At 39.3% G+C, this 16,949-nt stretch overlaps 1 protein-coding gene across 1 annotated transcript in view; it reads right to left on the bottom strand.

Moving 5' to 3' along the window:
- col22a1 (collagen, type XXII, alpha 1) overlaps positions 1-16,949 on the bottom strand; it is a 68,784-nt gene that overhangs the window by 31,038 nt on the left and 20,797 nt on the right. Inside the window, exons 14-28 of the mRNA XM_013915847.1 lie at positions 15,906-15,959; positions 15,756-15,809; positions 15,044-15,097; positions 12,833-12,886; positions 12,682-12,726; positions 11,024-11,077; positions 10,863-10,916; positions 10,316-10,351; positions 9,802-9,831; positions 9,335-9,388; positions 9,125-9,178; positions 3,622-3,675; positions 2,019-2,072; positions 1,847-1,900; positions 1,670-1,723 (exon numbers count right to left, since the gene is read on the bottom strand). Of these exons, the coding sequence (XP_013771301.1) occupies positions 1,670-1,723; positions 1,847-1,900; positions 2,019-2,072; positions 3,622-3,675; positions 9,125-9,178; positions 9,335-9,388; positions 9,802-9,831; positions 10,316-10,351; positions 10,863-10,916; positions 11,024-11,077; positions 12,682-12,726; positions 12,833-12,886; positions 15,044-15,097; positions 15,756-15,809; positions 15,906-15,959 (759 nt within the window). The remainder of the gene's footprint in view (positions 1-1,669; positions 1,724-1,846; positions 1,901-2,018; positions 2,073-3,621; positions 3,676-9,124; positions 9,179-9,334; positions 9,389-9,801; positions 9,832-10,315; positions 10,352-10,862; positions 10,917-11,023; positions 11,078-12,681; positions 12,727-12,832; positions 12,887-15,043; positions 15,098-15,755; positions 15,810-15,905; positions 15,960-16,949) is intronic.

Below are 16,949 nucleotides of genomic sequence, written 5' to 3'. Positions count from 1 at the left end.
TATATTCTTTCACAAATGTTTGCAAAGGCAGACTCCATTACTGCATGCATGGCTTGACTTTATACACCTGTGCCAATGCGACTGGAAACACCTGAAGTGTGGGCTAATATTTTTGTCAATATAGCGTATATCCTGAAGGCTAAATGGAAAATTATCTTTACTTATATCAGTTAAGAATATATGCTCCAAGATTTTTTTCCAGTATATTCTGTGGTTTAGTTATGCTGACACTCAAACTTGGTTCATAATTACCTGAAAGAAATGGTAAAATGGTAAAAGCCTGAGAACCAAAACCCTTCCTTGTTGCTAGCTTGTAGCTTAGAGACTCACCAACATTAAGGGGTCACAGTGAATACATGTAAAGGTTTTTTTTCTTCAGAGATTACGTGGAAGAACACCACAAAAGTATGACTAACATACATTAAGACTATTATTCATGTCTGGCCTTACGTAGATGAAATTACTAACATGTTAGCAAAGAGTTGTCTAGTTTTCAATTCTAGCGGACAAAAAGCAACATTGGTATTTCTCTGAAGCTTTTTGTGTTGGCACAAGTATTTACCAAATAAAACCTCTCAAGATTTGTTATTTTTTCACAAATTCCTCACAAATAGACTCAGAGTTTATTGTTCTTTATTGTTCTTAACATATCTACTTCCCCTTCAGCATGTCTACGCAGACGATATCCAGTTTCTTTTAAGCCAAGATGTTTCTAAGCTACAGATTTTGAATGAGTGCTTAGATTCCATTAACGTTTGGATGGCTGACAACTTCCTCCAACTTGAAGAAGGAAAGACTGTCCTTGTATGTGCCCCTGATAGACACGTGCCTAAGATAATGAATGCTCTTGGTCCCCTTGCAACATTTGTGAAATCGTCTATCAGGACCCTAGGGGTCATTTTTGACCTGGCTCTCACTCTGGATGTTCACGTCAAATCTCTGGTTTGGTCCTGTTTTTATCACTTAAGGAACATTTCTAAACTAAGCCCTATTGTATCTCTCACTGAACTGGAGATTGTCATTCATGCTTTCATTTCATCACGACTGGACTGCTGTAATTCACTGTTTACATGTTTAAACAAAAACTCTTTGGAGCGTCTACAGATTGTTCAAAACGCTGCAGCAAGACTTCTGACCGAAACATCTAAGTAATCACACGTGACACTGTTGCTCATACAGCTGCACTGGCTCCCCATTGAATTCAGAGTCCATTTCAAGATTCTGGTACTGACTTATAGAGCTCTTCATGGACAAGCACCTGCCTACGTCATTGAACTTCTACATCCCTATGTCCCCAGCAGGTCTCTTAGGTCATGTAATCAGGGTCTACTTGTCATGCATCATACAAGGCTGAGAACCAAAGGAGACAGAGCTTTTGCCACTGTGGCAAAGTGATATACAAATAAAGTTTTACTTACTTCCTTACTTAATAGTTTGAATGCCAAAAACTGCTCATTAGCTATTTGCTTTATCAGTTAGCAAGTTTCTAAAGTTTCTAACTGTAAATGTCTAATCTGCTGCTGGAAACAAGGCTGATCTGCAGAGTGAGAAGGAACAAAACATAAAAACGTTTGGAATTGTGAAACAAACAATAAGCTAACCGTAACCATTTTGATTAGCACACCTTTAACGTTTGTTCATCGTAGGCAAATCTAAAAGTTTCACTCACCATGGCACCGTCACTTCCAGGAACACCATCCAGGCCATCTTTACCAGGAATACCCTTTGAAAATCAGACACCAGATGCTGACGTTCGGCGACACACACAGAGGAACTACCAACAAACACTTGGCATTATAAGTACCAGCATGAAGTTTTTATTTAAGCCCTCAAAAGGTTAACTCACAGGTTTTCCAGCCTCTCCCTGTTTGCCTGGAAATCCAATTTCACCTGGCAGACCCTTCCGGTGAGAGAAAAAACACAAAGGCATCTCATCATGTTTTGAAGCAAATCTTCCTTCACTGCTAAATCTTATGAGCAAAAATAAAGACTTTCCTTTCTAAATGTCAGTCACTTACAGGAGGTCCAGTGTTTCCTTGGTTTCCTGGTGGTCCAGGTGGACCCTGAGGACCCTGAAAAATAATTTTTAAAACGTCTGGAAAAAGTTGACTTGATCATATACACAGTTATTTAGGTGTTTAATGAAATAGATCGGGCAATGTGCCAAGACCTTGTTTTCTTTTCTCTAAATCTCTAAATTTGAATTCATTTTAAATTTTAATCATATGGTTTTCCAGAAGGCAAAGTTCAAATCATTAGCGCCAAGCAGCCACTAGAGGGGAGTATTGCAGCACAGTTTACCACCAATTCAACCTTGGCTAGTGCTTGAACACAGGGGACATGCCTGTTTGGCTACAGGGAGCAATTTGGGAAATTAATTGGTATAACCTGTTGGCTTTAATTTAGCCTGTTTATTTTCTCTCTATTAAAACATACAATGAAGAGACCTTTGAGAGCACTGCAGCAATTTTGTGCTTTGTGGACCACAACAAATATTGAGCAGCCCACATAATTTAAATAGCAAATTATTCCTCCTCAGTTCTCCGTGAGAGGTCATCGGGGCATTACAGGAAGCACTGACATAAGATGTTCATAAACAACACATCAATGTAAACAGAGCTACATAGAGGATGATGCTATGGCAACTTAAAATGAGTGTTACGTTTTTCCAAAGCAACATAAACAAAAGATGCTTTTCCCAACATATTGTGATTTTTGTTTTCCATGTTATTTTTAAAGACTGTATGAGCTAGAAACTTGGGACTCATTTAAGGAAAGCCCGGTGGGATGCTGCTTTTTTGTGAGCCTCTATGCTGCTCACATGTAACTGTTAGGGTCGAGGTAATGCTGGCTGGTCTCATCCATGAATACAAGTAGGGTTAATATGTACTGGCTGAAAAAGAAGATTTGGTTAGTACGGCAGTCTCAATGGACATGTTTCATCCAGCACCGAGTCCTGTCCACCAGAGAGCGATGGCTCACCAACAAATCAAAATGATGCTAATCTCAAGACTTTTTTATAGACACTACTTCATATTTGCATTATTGCAATTGTTGAAAATAGAGTAGGAATTGAAATTGTACAAAATGAGGCAACATTTTGTCAGGATTATTTAGAATGGGGGAAATTTACACGTATTTTAATACAGCATATGAATGCTGTATTAAAATACCAATATGGAAGTTCATTTCTAGTAATTTTTTGTAAAGTAATATATATTTGTTTAAAAAATGTATTGCATTCACAGACAGTATAGAAGATGGTCCACGTCTAAAAATTTCTTTTTAAAGGGCCACCAGGGGGCGATAGCTGTGGTTACAAAAAAGCTTAGAAGTGTACTTATATTTACATAGTCGTCCATTTGCTCATTCATTTCCGTCATTCAGTCAGTGTCAGATAGGAGATTTTTCCAGGATGTGCTCATTGTCAGACCCATCTCAGGGCTTCAGAATGGGACTTCACACACCATCACTGTAGCTACGTTCATCTTTTATACTATTACAACTTTTTGTAGCTTTGTTTTTATAATAATGCTGTATTTTTACTAGAATTTACACATGGGTAAATACATTCGGTCTGCACATCTCTCGTGCATGCTGCAAAATCCAAATTGTTCTTACAGCAGGTCCAGGAAGGCCATCCACCCCTGGGAGTCCACCTTCACCTTTCCTTCCCTATAAGATAACAGTATAAATAGAACAATGACATGAACAAATGGTAACAATAATAAAATAATCAGCACACAATTGTCTTAGTAACATCTGAGAAATGTGAGCTTATATTTGCTACTGAGGGGTTTAGAAACTTTGGAGTTCAGAGTGCAGTACTCTGAGCTATTCTTCAAACACAGCAATCTTGAAAACAGCTTTCAGACCATAAAACTGGGAAATAAAAATGGGAATATTTTAGTCGAGCCTCTTTCATTTGTGACGCTTTCTAGAAATGATAAACTTGGTAAATATTACAGGGAAAATAGAAAGCTCAGAGATTTTGGTTAAACTTCAGTAAGCTGCTGATGACAATGATGTCGTCTCTGCCTATGCTCCTCTGATGGTCTCATTTTACAAGTTGAGAAGCTGTTCCTTAAACATTAGTGTATCCATCTGCTTTTATGTGGGAAGGTTGAGCAACACTAATCCAGTAGACAGCCTTTCATTTCACTTCTCTCTCCCCAACCAGTCGCGGCAGATGACCCCGCCCCTCCCTGAGCCTGGTTCTGCTGGAGGTTTCTTCCTGTTAAAAGGGAGTTTTTCCTTCCCACTGTCGCCAAAGTGCTTGCTCATAGGGGGTTTTTCTCTGTATGTATTATTGTAGTGTCTACCTTACAATATAAAGCGCCTTGATGTTGTCATTTAGCGCTGTATAAATAAAATTGAATTGAACTGACTTTACTTTGGGCCATATCGCTGTAGATAGGTAAAATCTCATAGTCATGTTGGGTGTAAAAAAAGTGTAAAAAGTAACGTGTTAAATGTAACAATGTAACAATTTGATTAATTTAACACATTACTGTACTAAATTCAGAAATTGCATTCCAGTTACAATTACGTCATTAGCTGCATTCTACAGGATTTTCAGTTATCGGCATGCCAGGCATACAGAAAGAAAAAAATACAATTTAAACAAACATTGGGATACAGTCAGCTGATTTCACTTTGTAAGAAAATGATGGATAGGTCTACAGAGGAGATATGGACATTACATTTAATAAGAAATAATTAATGTAACAATAAAAGAATATTATTTAAGATTATTTTATGGAGTAACAAGAAGGAGTGTAACAAATTACCTTTTCTGGGAGTAAATGAGTAACGTACAGCATTACTTTTAAGAAAAGTAACATGTGTAATACATTACTTTTACTAGGTAATGACCCCAGCGCTGTCTAGAAGGTATGTTTGTATTAACAAAACCAAGATGTAAAATTGTTATGGGTTCTAGCTGTTATGTGTAGGGCAGCACGGTGGCGTAGTGGCCTCACTGCAAGAAGTGCCTGAGTTTGACTCCACCATCTGGTCAGAGTCTTTCCAGATAGGCTCTGACCAGCACAAAGACATGCAGTTAGTGTGGTTCTGTTAATTGGTGATTCCAAATTGCTCATAGATGTGAATGTGAGTGTGAATGGTTCTCTGTCTTTATGTGTTAGACTAGTGACCATCCAGGGTGTACCACGCCTATTGCCCTGTCATAGCTAAAACAGGCCCCACACACCCTGATGATGATAAGTGGAAGAAGACCGATGGTGTAACTGAGAAACATTAGTTTTGGGGCAACTCACATTTTCCCATTAAAGCTATGGTCAAATTATACTTAAATCACACATTTACTTCATGATTTATTAATGAAATATCATTATTCTCACTATGTAGAATAATTTTTCACAAAACTTTACTGTTTTAATCTTTTTTTTTTTTAAAAGCCTTTTGTGATGATTGCTGTTATTTCTCTTGCTTTCACATAAAACTACATGCTGCCAGATTTTTCTTAAGAAGTTTGTTGACGTAATCCTCTTCAGTCCTTTAAGATAGTCAGTCAGCATTCCAGGCTTCAATCAGCGATCATATAAGGATAAAGGTGAAGAAACAGGACTCAGCAGCACTGAAACCAGACAACTGATGACTGCTTTTCAGCAGTGGAGGTGAAAGCAGCTCAATCTATACCTACTCAACCATATGGCCAACTCTATTAGCACTGGCAATAGTGGAGGCCAATCCATTATCACAGCTCAGAGCCTAGCTTTAACTCCCTCACCTCCACACACACACACACACACACACACACACACACACACACACACACACACACACAGACTGTCTCCCTGTGAATCTTCAGAGTGGGTTTAACAATCCAAAACCTGAAGAAAAAAAATAGGTCAAACTTCTCACAGTCTGTTTTTCTGCATGACTCTCTTGGAAAGTACCCCATGAAGCTGCAAAGTACTTCAGCAGGACTTCCACTGATATCATAAAAAAAAGCAAGGCTACATGGAGGGATGTTTTCAACATATTCTGAAACATAAACCCAGTGTGGCTGTTTTATTAATGCTGTTTAAGCATAAATATTTTGGAGGTAGAGCGTTTGTCTTTTGACAAGGTTTGGCTTGACTGTGTTACCCAGCTGAGCAATGACAAAGTCACATACTGCTGATAAGAAGTTCATTGCTCCCAGTAGAGAAGGGAGGGGAGAGGAGGTCAATGTCTTTGTTAATGTTTTGGAGGAACAAATTATGTAGAACTACTGTGTCTGTTTTAATTACAAACTGCTGTGTAATAGAACCAGTGTTGAGAAAGAGAGAGGAAGAAATATACGAGACACATGGGACGAGTTGTTAGAGAGCACTGATAAAAGCTACAGCATAGGCTCTGACTAGCATGAAGAATAAACAGCATCTTTCTTGATTCCATATAAAATCAAAATAATCCAGCTGGAACATGATAGGTTAGGGACTAAACAGCCAAAAAATACAAGTTACAGTTTTTCTCATGAAATCTTTGCAAATGATTTCTTTTTAAGAAATTCTCAAAATGTGGTAAGGGTAATATTAATCACATAAAATATTTTTTTACTGATTTATGTTTGTTAGTTTGTTTATTTGTGAATGTTACTGAATATCATAATGATGCAGTATTGGTCATGATGTATCATTGCTCATAACCTTAACCCTATCCTTACTCTATCAGAATATATGTGTACACTACCAGTGTATTTGTATGTGATTTATAGTAAAGTTTGGACACACCTTCTAGTTTAATGATTTGTCTTTATTTTTACTACTTCCTAGCAATATATAAACGTAATTAAGTAACTCTAAATATGTCTTATATTTTAGATTCCTCAAAGTAGCCACCCTTTGTTTTGTTGACAGCGCTGCAAACCCATGACCTTCTCTCAATGAGCTTCATGATGCAGTCACCTGAAACGGTTTTCACCTCACAGCTGTGGCTTGTAAGGGTTCATTTGTGGAATATCTTGCCTTCTTAATGGGGCTGGGACCATCAGTTGTGTTCTGTCAGGTTGGTACACAGCTGACAGCCCTATTTGACAACTGTTAAAATCCATATTATGTCAAGAACCAATCAGCTAAGTAAAGAGAAACGACAGTCCATCATTACTTCAAGCACTGAAGGTCAGTCTGTCTGGAAAATTGCTAAAACGCTGAATGTGTCCCCAAGTGCAGTCGCAAAAACCATGGAGCGCTATGATGAAACTGGCTCACATGAGGACTGATCCAGGAGAGGAAGCCCAAGAGTCACCTCTGCTGTTTGGGATAAATTCATCTGAGTCACCAGCCTCGGAATTAGGCTCAGATTAGATTAGAGCCCAGATAAATGCCACACAAAGGTCCAGTAGCAGTCACATCTCTACATGAACTGTACGGAGGAGACTGTGTGAATCAGGCCTTTATGCTCAAATAGCTGCTAAGAAACCATTAATTAAAAGCAACAAGCAGAAGAGATTTGTTTGCATCAATGGAAATCTGCGCTTTGGTGTGATGAGTCCCAGTTTGAGATCTCTGGTTCCACCCGTCGTGTCTTTGTGTGAAGCAGATAAGGTGAACGGATGGTCTCTACATGCATGGTTCCCACCGTGAAGCATGGAGGTGTGATGGTGTGGGGATGCTTTGCTGGTGACATTGTTGGGATTTATACAAAATTGAAGGCACACTGACCCAGCATGGCTACCACAGCATGCTGCAGCGACATGCATCCCATCCAGTTTGCGTTTAATCGGACCATTATTTATTTTTCAACAGGACAATGACGCCATATACACACTTGAGGCTGTGTAAGGGCTATTTGGAGCAAGGAGGGGAGTGCTGGAGTGCTGTGCCAGATGGCCTGGCCTCTACAGTCACCTGACCTAAACCCAATCAAGATGGTTTGGGATGAAATGGAGGCAGAATGAAGGCAAAAGGGCCAACGAGTGCTCAACATCTCTGAGAACTCCTTCAAGACTGTTGGAAAACCATTTGAGGTGATGACCTCATGAAGCTCATCGAGAGAATGCCAAGAGTGTGCAAAGCAGTAATCAAAGAAAAGGGAGGCTATTCTGCTCAGTATGTTTTGCAAAAAATTCATTTTTTCATTCATTTTCCAAAATATCCGGCTGGGGTTTGAGTTTAAAGCTAGGATTGGGATCGTGACTGATGATGACTTAGACCTCTGAAAGCATTTAGTCAGATGACCTTGAATCCTCCCTTAGTTATGCTGCAACAGGTGTAGTCTGCTGGGGGATTCCCATTGAGTGTTTTTTCTTCAGTCGCCTTTCTCACTCACTATGTGTTAATAGACCTCTCTGCATTGAATCATACTTGTTATTAATCTCTGTCTCTATTCCACAGCATGTCTTTATCCTGTCTTCCTTCTCTCACCCAAACTGGTTGCGGCACATGGCCCCGCCCCTCCCTGAGCCTGGTTCTGCCGGAGGTTTCTTCCTGAATTAGCTAGATCCAAACCCAAACCCTAGATAGATTGCCTGTGTCCTGAAGGTGTTAATCCTCTGAGGCCTCATCATTGCCCCCCTTTTGTCGTTGTCTCCCCTCCCTCACGCCCAACCTGTTGCAGCAGATTCAGTTTAATTCAATTTTATTTATTTTGCACCAAATCATAACAGACACCTGAAGGCGCGGTGAACACCCTACAACTACACAGAGCAACAATCAGATGCCCCCCCTGAGCAATGCATCACGACTTGTTGTGATTTTGAGCTACATAAAAAATTAGATTTGAACTGAAATGAATTGAACTGAATATCATTTTCAAGCTGAAACACTTCCTGTGAGTTTAAAGTACGTGTATTCACTCAGTCGCTAAAACTGTCAATGCCATATTCAAAAGTAAGGTGAAAAAACAAAATGTGTCCGAGTTCCACTGTAATTTAGTTTAAAATTGCTGAGTTACATAAAACCAAAAATACAATTTGGCAATGTAATAAGAACAAAGAAACACGCTGCTCCTCACATGACATCTAACCATGGGGCACAGCTCTATCTGTGTCCTGTGGTTAGAGCTGGAAACAGAAAGTCAGATGATGCAAAGATAAAACAATCATCAGGTGAACTGATCCTCCCCCGGTACAGTAAGGTGATATTCTGACACCCTCCCAACAAAATGAGATTCTTACCCTCTGGCCAAATTCTCCAGGGTTACCGGGTAAACCTTGTTCACCAGGAGGACCCTGAGGAATAAATCACCAAAAATTAAAACCGCAAAACTGGCATGTTAATAAATTGTTGAGCATTGCATCTGATTGTGGGTTTTCAAACAACAGCAACTATCAAAAGTTAAACAGCAGGAAAGCGGAAGAAAGGAAATAATAAATCAGGATCCTTACAGGAGGCCCTGGATGTCCTTCAGCACCTGGAGGCCCTTGTGGTCCAGGCTCACCCTGAAACAGGTCAAACAAACAAGTTTTATTACAGTAATAGTGAAAAATTAGTGAAATGAATCATCAAACTTTTCAATACAAGCTTAAACTTTAAAACTTATAAAGGCACGAGTCCGACATGAGATCCTTGGTTGGGTAGTTTATCATGCATTTGATTAAGCAAATTAATATATTCTCTTCAATCCATTATTTCCATTTACTGATATCAATATTGGTTAGTTTTAAAATTCCAATTTTCATAAAATGCCATATTTCACTTACTTTTCATGCACAAAGCTACATTTTCCAGAGACCAAATACACCAAATTATTCATAAACAGCATATTTTGTGAGGGTTATTTTTATATTGGTGCCTGGATCTTCATGCTGCAGCAACAATCTGCTTTCAGTGAAACTGTTAAACAACTGCTCACCTTCTCACCCCGTAAACCTTCTGTTTGTACCTGAAATTAAAGCACTGAATAAATAATGACATCCTCACTTGGATTTGTGAAATTCATTGATAGGTACTGTGATGATGTAATTTCTTTTCTCAAAGAAAACAAGATATCCATCATTAGTCATTATTAAGCTCATTTTCTTCATCCCATTAAGAGATGTTAAAACTGTTTTTAACCCATCAACTGAAATAATCTATATTTTTAGATATAATAACAAGTGTTGTCAAGTTTCAGCTAAAGTCCTGCACTTCACTAACAGACACAGTGATCTCGCTTCCTGTCTTTTTATACACTTCAGTTAAAAACACGACGATCACTCTTTGATGATCTGCTCTGTCTATAGCAATAATCATTAAAAAATAGTTAAAATGCAACATGTGAGGTTTAAACGCATGCTGCTGTAACCCTGCTATCTTCATCATGACACAAACCTATAATCCTTAAGAGTATAATTCTTATGTACCTTTGGTGTATTTTTGGCACTTACCGCATCCCCAGGTAATCCGGGAAGACCTCTCTCCCCCTGTGACATAGGTCACACAACAAGGACAAACCCATCATTAGAATCAAGAGGCTCTCAGGGCAAAGTCCCTTAAGGGATATGATGACGGCACAGCGACAACCATAATTTATGAGATGAGCTGTGCGGATGCTTACTGCAGGCTAAAAGAAAGTGAAACTTGTGGGTAAAGAACCACGGCAGCTCTTTGTGCTTGTGTGTGCATTAGTGTGTGTGCAGCTGGGTGTGGTAGAAGCATGTGCGTTCCACTGGAGGAATCATCAAAGTTGGTAATTACAGACAGACAAATGAACTGCGTTTTAGTTTCTCAGACAAATGAGGGGACAGACTTTGATGGTGCACAGAGGAGACTGAGGAATGTCTGGAGAGAGCAGACGGTAGCTTGGGAAGCTTTTGATAAGTCTTTGAAAGAACTCATGTCAGCAGCACTTAACAACATTACACAACAGTATCATCAACTTGTAATCAGGTGAACAGTGTTCCAAATACAATAAAGGTAAGTGGGTGGGCGTACCTTGTCACCTTTAACCCCGTTGGGCCCAGGTACTCCAGTCAGACCTCTCAAACCCTAATCAATAAAAGAAAAAAAACCATAAGCAACAAAAACCTTTTAATACAAAGGTGACGGACCAAATGTGTCACCGACTGATGTCGCCATCAAAAATCAACACTTACATCCTTCCCAGGAAAGCCAGGCTTTCCAGTTAATCCATCAAGACCTGGCTCACCCTGAAATGGGAAAATTACATTTTCTCTTTTAAAATGTAGGCAAACTTCAAAACCCAAGATAAAAGAACCTTCGCGTAATGAATAAAGAAGGAAATAAGAAACAAAAAACATAATAGCATAAAATCATAATAGGACAAAAGAACAATAGCTCTTGTAGCTAAATGCCACAATACTGGGGACAGTTTCACACAAGTTAATGCTGACTTACACATGAAAATGTGTTTTGCTTAATAATATCAAATTTACTTGCATAATAAATTACATCCAGTACTTCCTATACAAAAAGTTCTTCACTTGCAATATACAATATCAAGGAATACCTTCAATAAAAGGTCTACACTACCATCAGGTTCCTCCACCATCACCAAGTATAAGACTTGTTATTAACATGTCCTCCGGGCCTCCTAGATATCTCGACATAGTGGCTTTGGTTTGAATCTGACCAACCACAGTCGTGGTTAGTACGGACGTGCTTAATAAAGAACAGCTTTTTCAGTCAGCAAGCACAACTTTAAATCAGTCCTGTGTGTCTCCTCCAAACCACCTATTCCCTTTATCGCTTCACTGAGGTAAGGACTTTGCCAGCACTTTTCAGCAACAGGAAATTGCTTACTGTCTGACTGAACAGCTGATGGACAGCTCTAAAAGGGGCATCAGTTTGTCTGAATGGGCCTATATGTGCTTAGAACCTGCTACTCATCCCCATGACATACGGCAGAGTGATCAGTGGACTGATTTGATGCACAGTTCTTTATTCGAACCACGTTAAAGACGTTTAGCTTGAAGTTGAAGCTGACCTCTGAACAAGAAACACTGAGTACAAAAACAACTCAACACGAAGCAGCATTAAATAGCTGAAAACAACTGTTGATTCAGGGAAATAACCTTTCACTGAATTATTAAAAGCCTAAATGACATTCAGTGTGATGGCAAACAGCTCCTAGAAAACTTAAGACATCAACAAAGCTTCAGCGAGCCTGAATGAAGTGCATTATATCCTGTAACGCCCCCACAGAATTCCAGACAGGAAGTGTGGAGAGTAAATCAAGGAAACCACATCTGTTTGCACAATTACGCCTCTCAGTTCTCAGTTCCTCTGAGAAGAAAAGTCTCTTTCTGAAAAGTTAAGCCCGTTATCAGGATTTGCAGTATGAGCTGGTGTTCTGCGCAGGTTCAACCTAGAAACGTGGCCCAAATCCCAGGACATGCTGGGAAAGCAAATGAACTAACTCTCTCGTGACCTTCAGCAACAACTGTTTTAAAGATGTCGCTCGTATCTGCTGCAGCGGAACTGTGTGGCCAAGCGATTAGTGGCTGTAGCAGGAGGCCCCCAAGCAGGAATATGTGAAGAGTGAAGCAACTGTTTAAACTCTATCAGGTTGCCGGTAACCTGGTCAGGTTCACGTCTACCTCTTTATATGGAATTTTCACAAATTTAGTTTACCCAAATGGAAAACTTTAATTGTCATTAAAGTGTATTTAATACACTTTGAAAGATGTGAAAGGTAAAATCTTTTCGTTTCTGAAACTGTGTTTGTTGTAGCATGTGGATACAATGCAACCTCTCCATAAGCCTAAGCCGAAGTGGTTTTAATACGACTTACCCTGGTTCCCGGTGTTCCCGTTTCACCTTTTGTACCCGAGTCACCCTATAACAAACCAAAGCAACATAATTATTTTTATAGAAATAAATTTCTATATACTGCCATCAAATCAGACCATCATTTGGTGGAAGTTAATTCGGATTATACTTACAGTGACACCTTTTGGCCCTGGTGCACCAGGAATTCCAGCATCCCCTTGAAGACCCTGTGAAATAAACAAAACAAATACTTGTATTAATAAAAGTTACTGACTTCCACCAAAGCATCACTATTTCTGACTCGAGCATACTGAGGCTCGCTGGGGTCGGCTGAAACTCCAAAAGATAGAAAATAGCTTCTGTCAGTGATAAAAATTATCCCAAGAAACCCTTAAATGTTGACTTATGACCTTCTGTCCACAAGCTACCCATCTACAATGAGCAACTTTGTTGATGTTGTGACATGATCAAACCTTGAAAGACCTTCGCAAAATTAGAGAGAGAACCTCAATGATCAGATGATCTCCTATGAGGAAGCAATTAGTGACAGTAGGAAGGAAGAAGTCCATTTAAATGGAAGCAACCTCAGGCACAAGTTTCTTCCTGAGAAACAACAAACAATAAAAAATAATAAAGTGCTCAGCACGCTGGAGTCCCCAGGCAAACTGAGCCTATATTACCATAACGAACAGATGGTTCAGGGTCAAACCTTCTTCCTTCATTTTTGATAAAGCTCTAATGATAAGCTTTATCAGAAAGGAAGGTTTGAAGCCAAATCTTAATAGAAGACAGAGCGTCTGTCTCCTGAACTGAAAGCTGGCTCCACAGAGGAGCCTGATAGCTCTGCTTACTTTTGAGATCTCTGGGACCTGCACGTAATCCCACAGACAAAGTGCTCTGCTGGGATAATATGATACTATGAGGTCCTTGAGCTATTATGGGACCCTCATTCAGAACTTTGTATGTAAGTAAAGACCTTTAAATCTAATACTGGACTTAACAGGAAGTCAATGAACAGAAACTAGTATGATTTCTCTCACTGTGACATCTTGGATAAACTGGATGCTGTGCACTGAACTTTTAGAGTAGCAGTGTTGGGGAGTAACAGAATACTGTAAAATACAAAATACGAGTAACTGTATTCTGTTACAATTACTGTTTAAAAAGGTGGTATTCAGAATACAGCTTCGTTCTTGAAATAAATGGATTACGCGCTCTATTTTTGGTAATTCGACAGCGGTGGAAACCCAAACAAAACACACATTAAGAGGCTCTAATGCCCGTGTCTCAATTTCGCAGCCCATGTCACCTCTACCTGCAGCCCGCATAATGACGTGAAGAAATATTTTTAAAAATTATTATTCAAAGAATAATTTAATATGAAGGCAATAGGCAGAGTGTTACAGGCATAGCCCTAAAGAATGTAGCCTCATGGACGCAGCTGTTGTAAGTTATTAAGACTCGACTGTACACTGTGTTTGTGTTTTCCTCCGACACAATAAGTTCTGTTGGAGCAGCCTTTCAAAGCCTCTCTCTGTCTCTTGCTAGCAAAGTTGACCCAGACAACAAAGTAAAGCTAGTTTTCAGCTACGAGCCCGACATGGAACCGACGTATTAGCCAGAGGTCCCTTTACTACGGTTCAGAGTAAAGGGACCTGTTTTATATACGCGCTGAATAGTTTTCTATACGAGATCGCTGCTAAAAGTGCAGCCTTACCTAATGCCCACTCTACTGTTACTCATTTTATATTAAGATTTAAAAATCTAGTTGCTATTGGCATGGTGAGTAACATTAGAGTACATTCATGTAGTTGTAAAAAAAGCATGATAATATATTAAGTAATCCAAAGTATTCACAATACGTTACTCTCATTAGTAATGTATTCCCAACACTGTAGAGCAGCCTGATAATAACAAAATATATAGTCCAGCCTCAAAGTTCGTAAAGCTATGAAGCAGCAGTAAAAATGTTTATTTATGAACTGAGCCAGTCCTAGGAGGTGTTCACTGTTTTTTTAATAATCTCGTATATCCTGTGCAGTGATGCTCGTTCGCTTCAGTCTTGGGCAGTCTGTCACAGGCCAGTGGCCCAGCTTGAGCCCGCACCCATACTCCCATCTGCCTGACTCCCTCACCAGATGCTGCAGCTTCATCCAAGAGAAAGTCACCCAAACTCTCAGCTTGAGAGGAAATTGTTCAAAAAAACTTATGTACACTCACTTAACAGAACAAGTGCCTCTCTGAGATTGATGCCAAAACCAGAATAGCTTAAGTTTTTTCCTTTTTTATATGGCCTGAAATTTATTTGAGACCTTTTCAAAACTGCATGTGCATGTGCAGTCGCTCGTGAATGGATTAAAAGCTGGTAAACCACATTCACCCACCCTCGGTCCAGCTGGACCTGGTAGCCCTGGATCACCAGCCAGTCCTGCTTCACCCTGATTATGAAAAAAACAACAACATTTGCACAGTCACAACGTCTGTGTTTTGAAAAGGAATAGAAAACAAAGGTCACAAAGTTAGACGATTTCTTTGAAAATTTATAATTGTTACAGTTTTACCAAATAGTGTTATAAATACATGCCAATAAGACGTTATTTCAAAATAAAACAGAAAGCTGTCACATAGAATCCTCATCTACTTTTGAAATATAATGGAAAGAAATAGTGAAACATTTATCTATCAGCTTTTATGAGGATAAAATAAAAAAAACAACTGCTTTTGTTTTTATATTTTATCCTCATAAAATCTGATAAATAAAATACAATAAAGTTAAAACAGGAAGAAGAGTTGGAAAATATGTTTGGCAAAATAAACAAGGGATGATATAATGAGTATTGAGAAAAAATACTGTGAAAAAAATCATATCCAAGTGTCCAAACAAAAACTGTTTTGTTTGGACACTTGGATATGATGAATAAAATATAAATACACCATTAAGAACACCTGTTATTTCATGAAAGAAAATCAGTAAATGCCTTTTTCTAAACATCTTTTTTATTTTTTTTAAATATGCATATATATTTAATACTGTAAATTTTGATATACGGTATAAAAATAAAGGTAACACCATAGCTGTATAAGTTTGCTTCTTACTGTGTCGCCTTTGTCTCCAGTTAAACCATCAATGCCTGGGATTCCACCAACTCCCTGTGAGATGGTTGAAAACACACAATCAGTACCAGTTTGGCGCCGTTTAAAACTCTAAATAAAAGTCAAAAGAACTCCAGGTCTCCAGGTTCACACCTTCTCTCCTTTTTGTCCAGGAGGACCTGTCAACCCTATGCTGCCTCTATCACCCTGTGAATACAAAACAAGCGTTAACGTCTATAGTTCAGTCACAGTAAGGCATGCAGGGGGGCCGGGACAGGCGGCGGTGACGTGCTGTCAAAAAAATCAACCCAGCAGTATCACAGAACATGGTTTAGTACCCGATGGATGGACAGTCAATTAAACACAAAGAACAGGAGATGTATTATCACTGCACACACAGTAACACACAAAGTTAAAAGTTATACACAGAACACAAAGACTCACATAAACCGAGACAAACAAAACACTTTTGAGTAAAGGTTCGGGAGCCAGAATATCCTTACAGCTTCACCAAGACCCGCTATGGTTTGGTCGCACATTCGACCAAAGACTCAAGGAACAATGGCTTCCCATTGTCCTCAGAGCATCACACGTTTGGTTTGTACACTGATGTCATCTTCTGTGCCAAGGAATCCCGCGTCTGAGCAAAAAGTAATGGCTGTTAAATTACACGGTACCATGAGGTCTCACCCACCGCAAGACTTCCCTCTGCTTCATAAACCACTTTACAAGTCACAGGAGGTTGCCCTTTAATTATTTCAGGCTTATATCATATTAGCACACGTCCTTTAGATCAGCAAAAGGGACTCCTGTTCTGCTGCACCCCATGGCAAAAAGACATGATCCATAAGAAGAGTGCTGCACAGGGAGCAATTAAACCAGTTTTGATTTCGCTCCCCCGCCACGTGCTCAGGGAGACTCGATGACCAGCTCAGCCACTTTGAACCGCAGCTTAAAGTCAGTTTACGTCACGTGTTTGCATCAGGTTTCGAAAAGCAGCAAATTGCAGCCTTCCCATGGAGAAAGTGAAGACAGATGCTTGCGCAGTAAGAAACAGAAAAAGCAGCAAGGCGCATTAAAGTTCGATTTAATGCGCGTTTTATCAAACCTGCAAGTTTTTCTTTTTTCAGCTATAACAAGTAGAAAAAGTCAAATAAATGTATCATGAAATGACTTTTGCTGTCGCTCTGACTGCAC

This window comes from Pundamilia nyererei, unplaced genomic scaffold (genome assembly GCF_000239375.1).
Source record: "Pundamilia nyererei isolate P.nyererei 1_Seehausen unplaced genomic scaffold, PunNye1.0 scaffold00378, whole genome shotgun sequence".
Lineage (NCBI taxonomy): Eukaryota > Metazoa > Chordata > Actinopteri > Cichliformes > Cichlidae > Pundamilia > Pundamilia nyererei.
The sequence above is the reverse complement of the archived record's forward strand: the minus strand, read 5'-3'. Positions and strand labels throughout refer to the sequence as shown.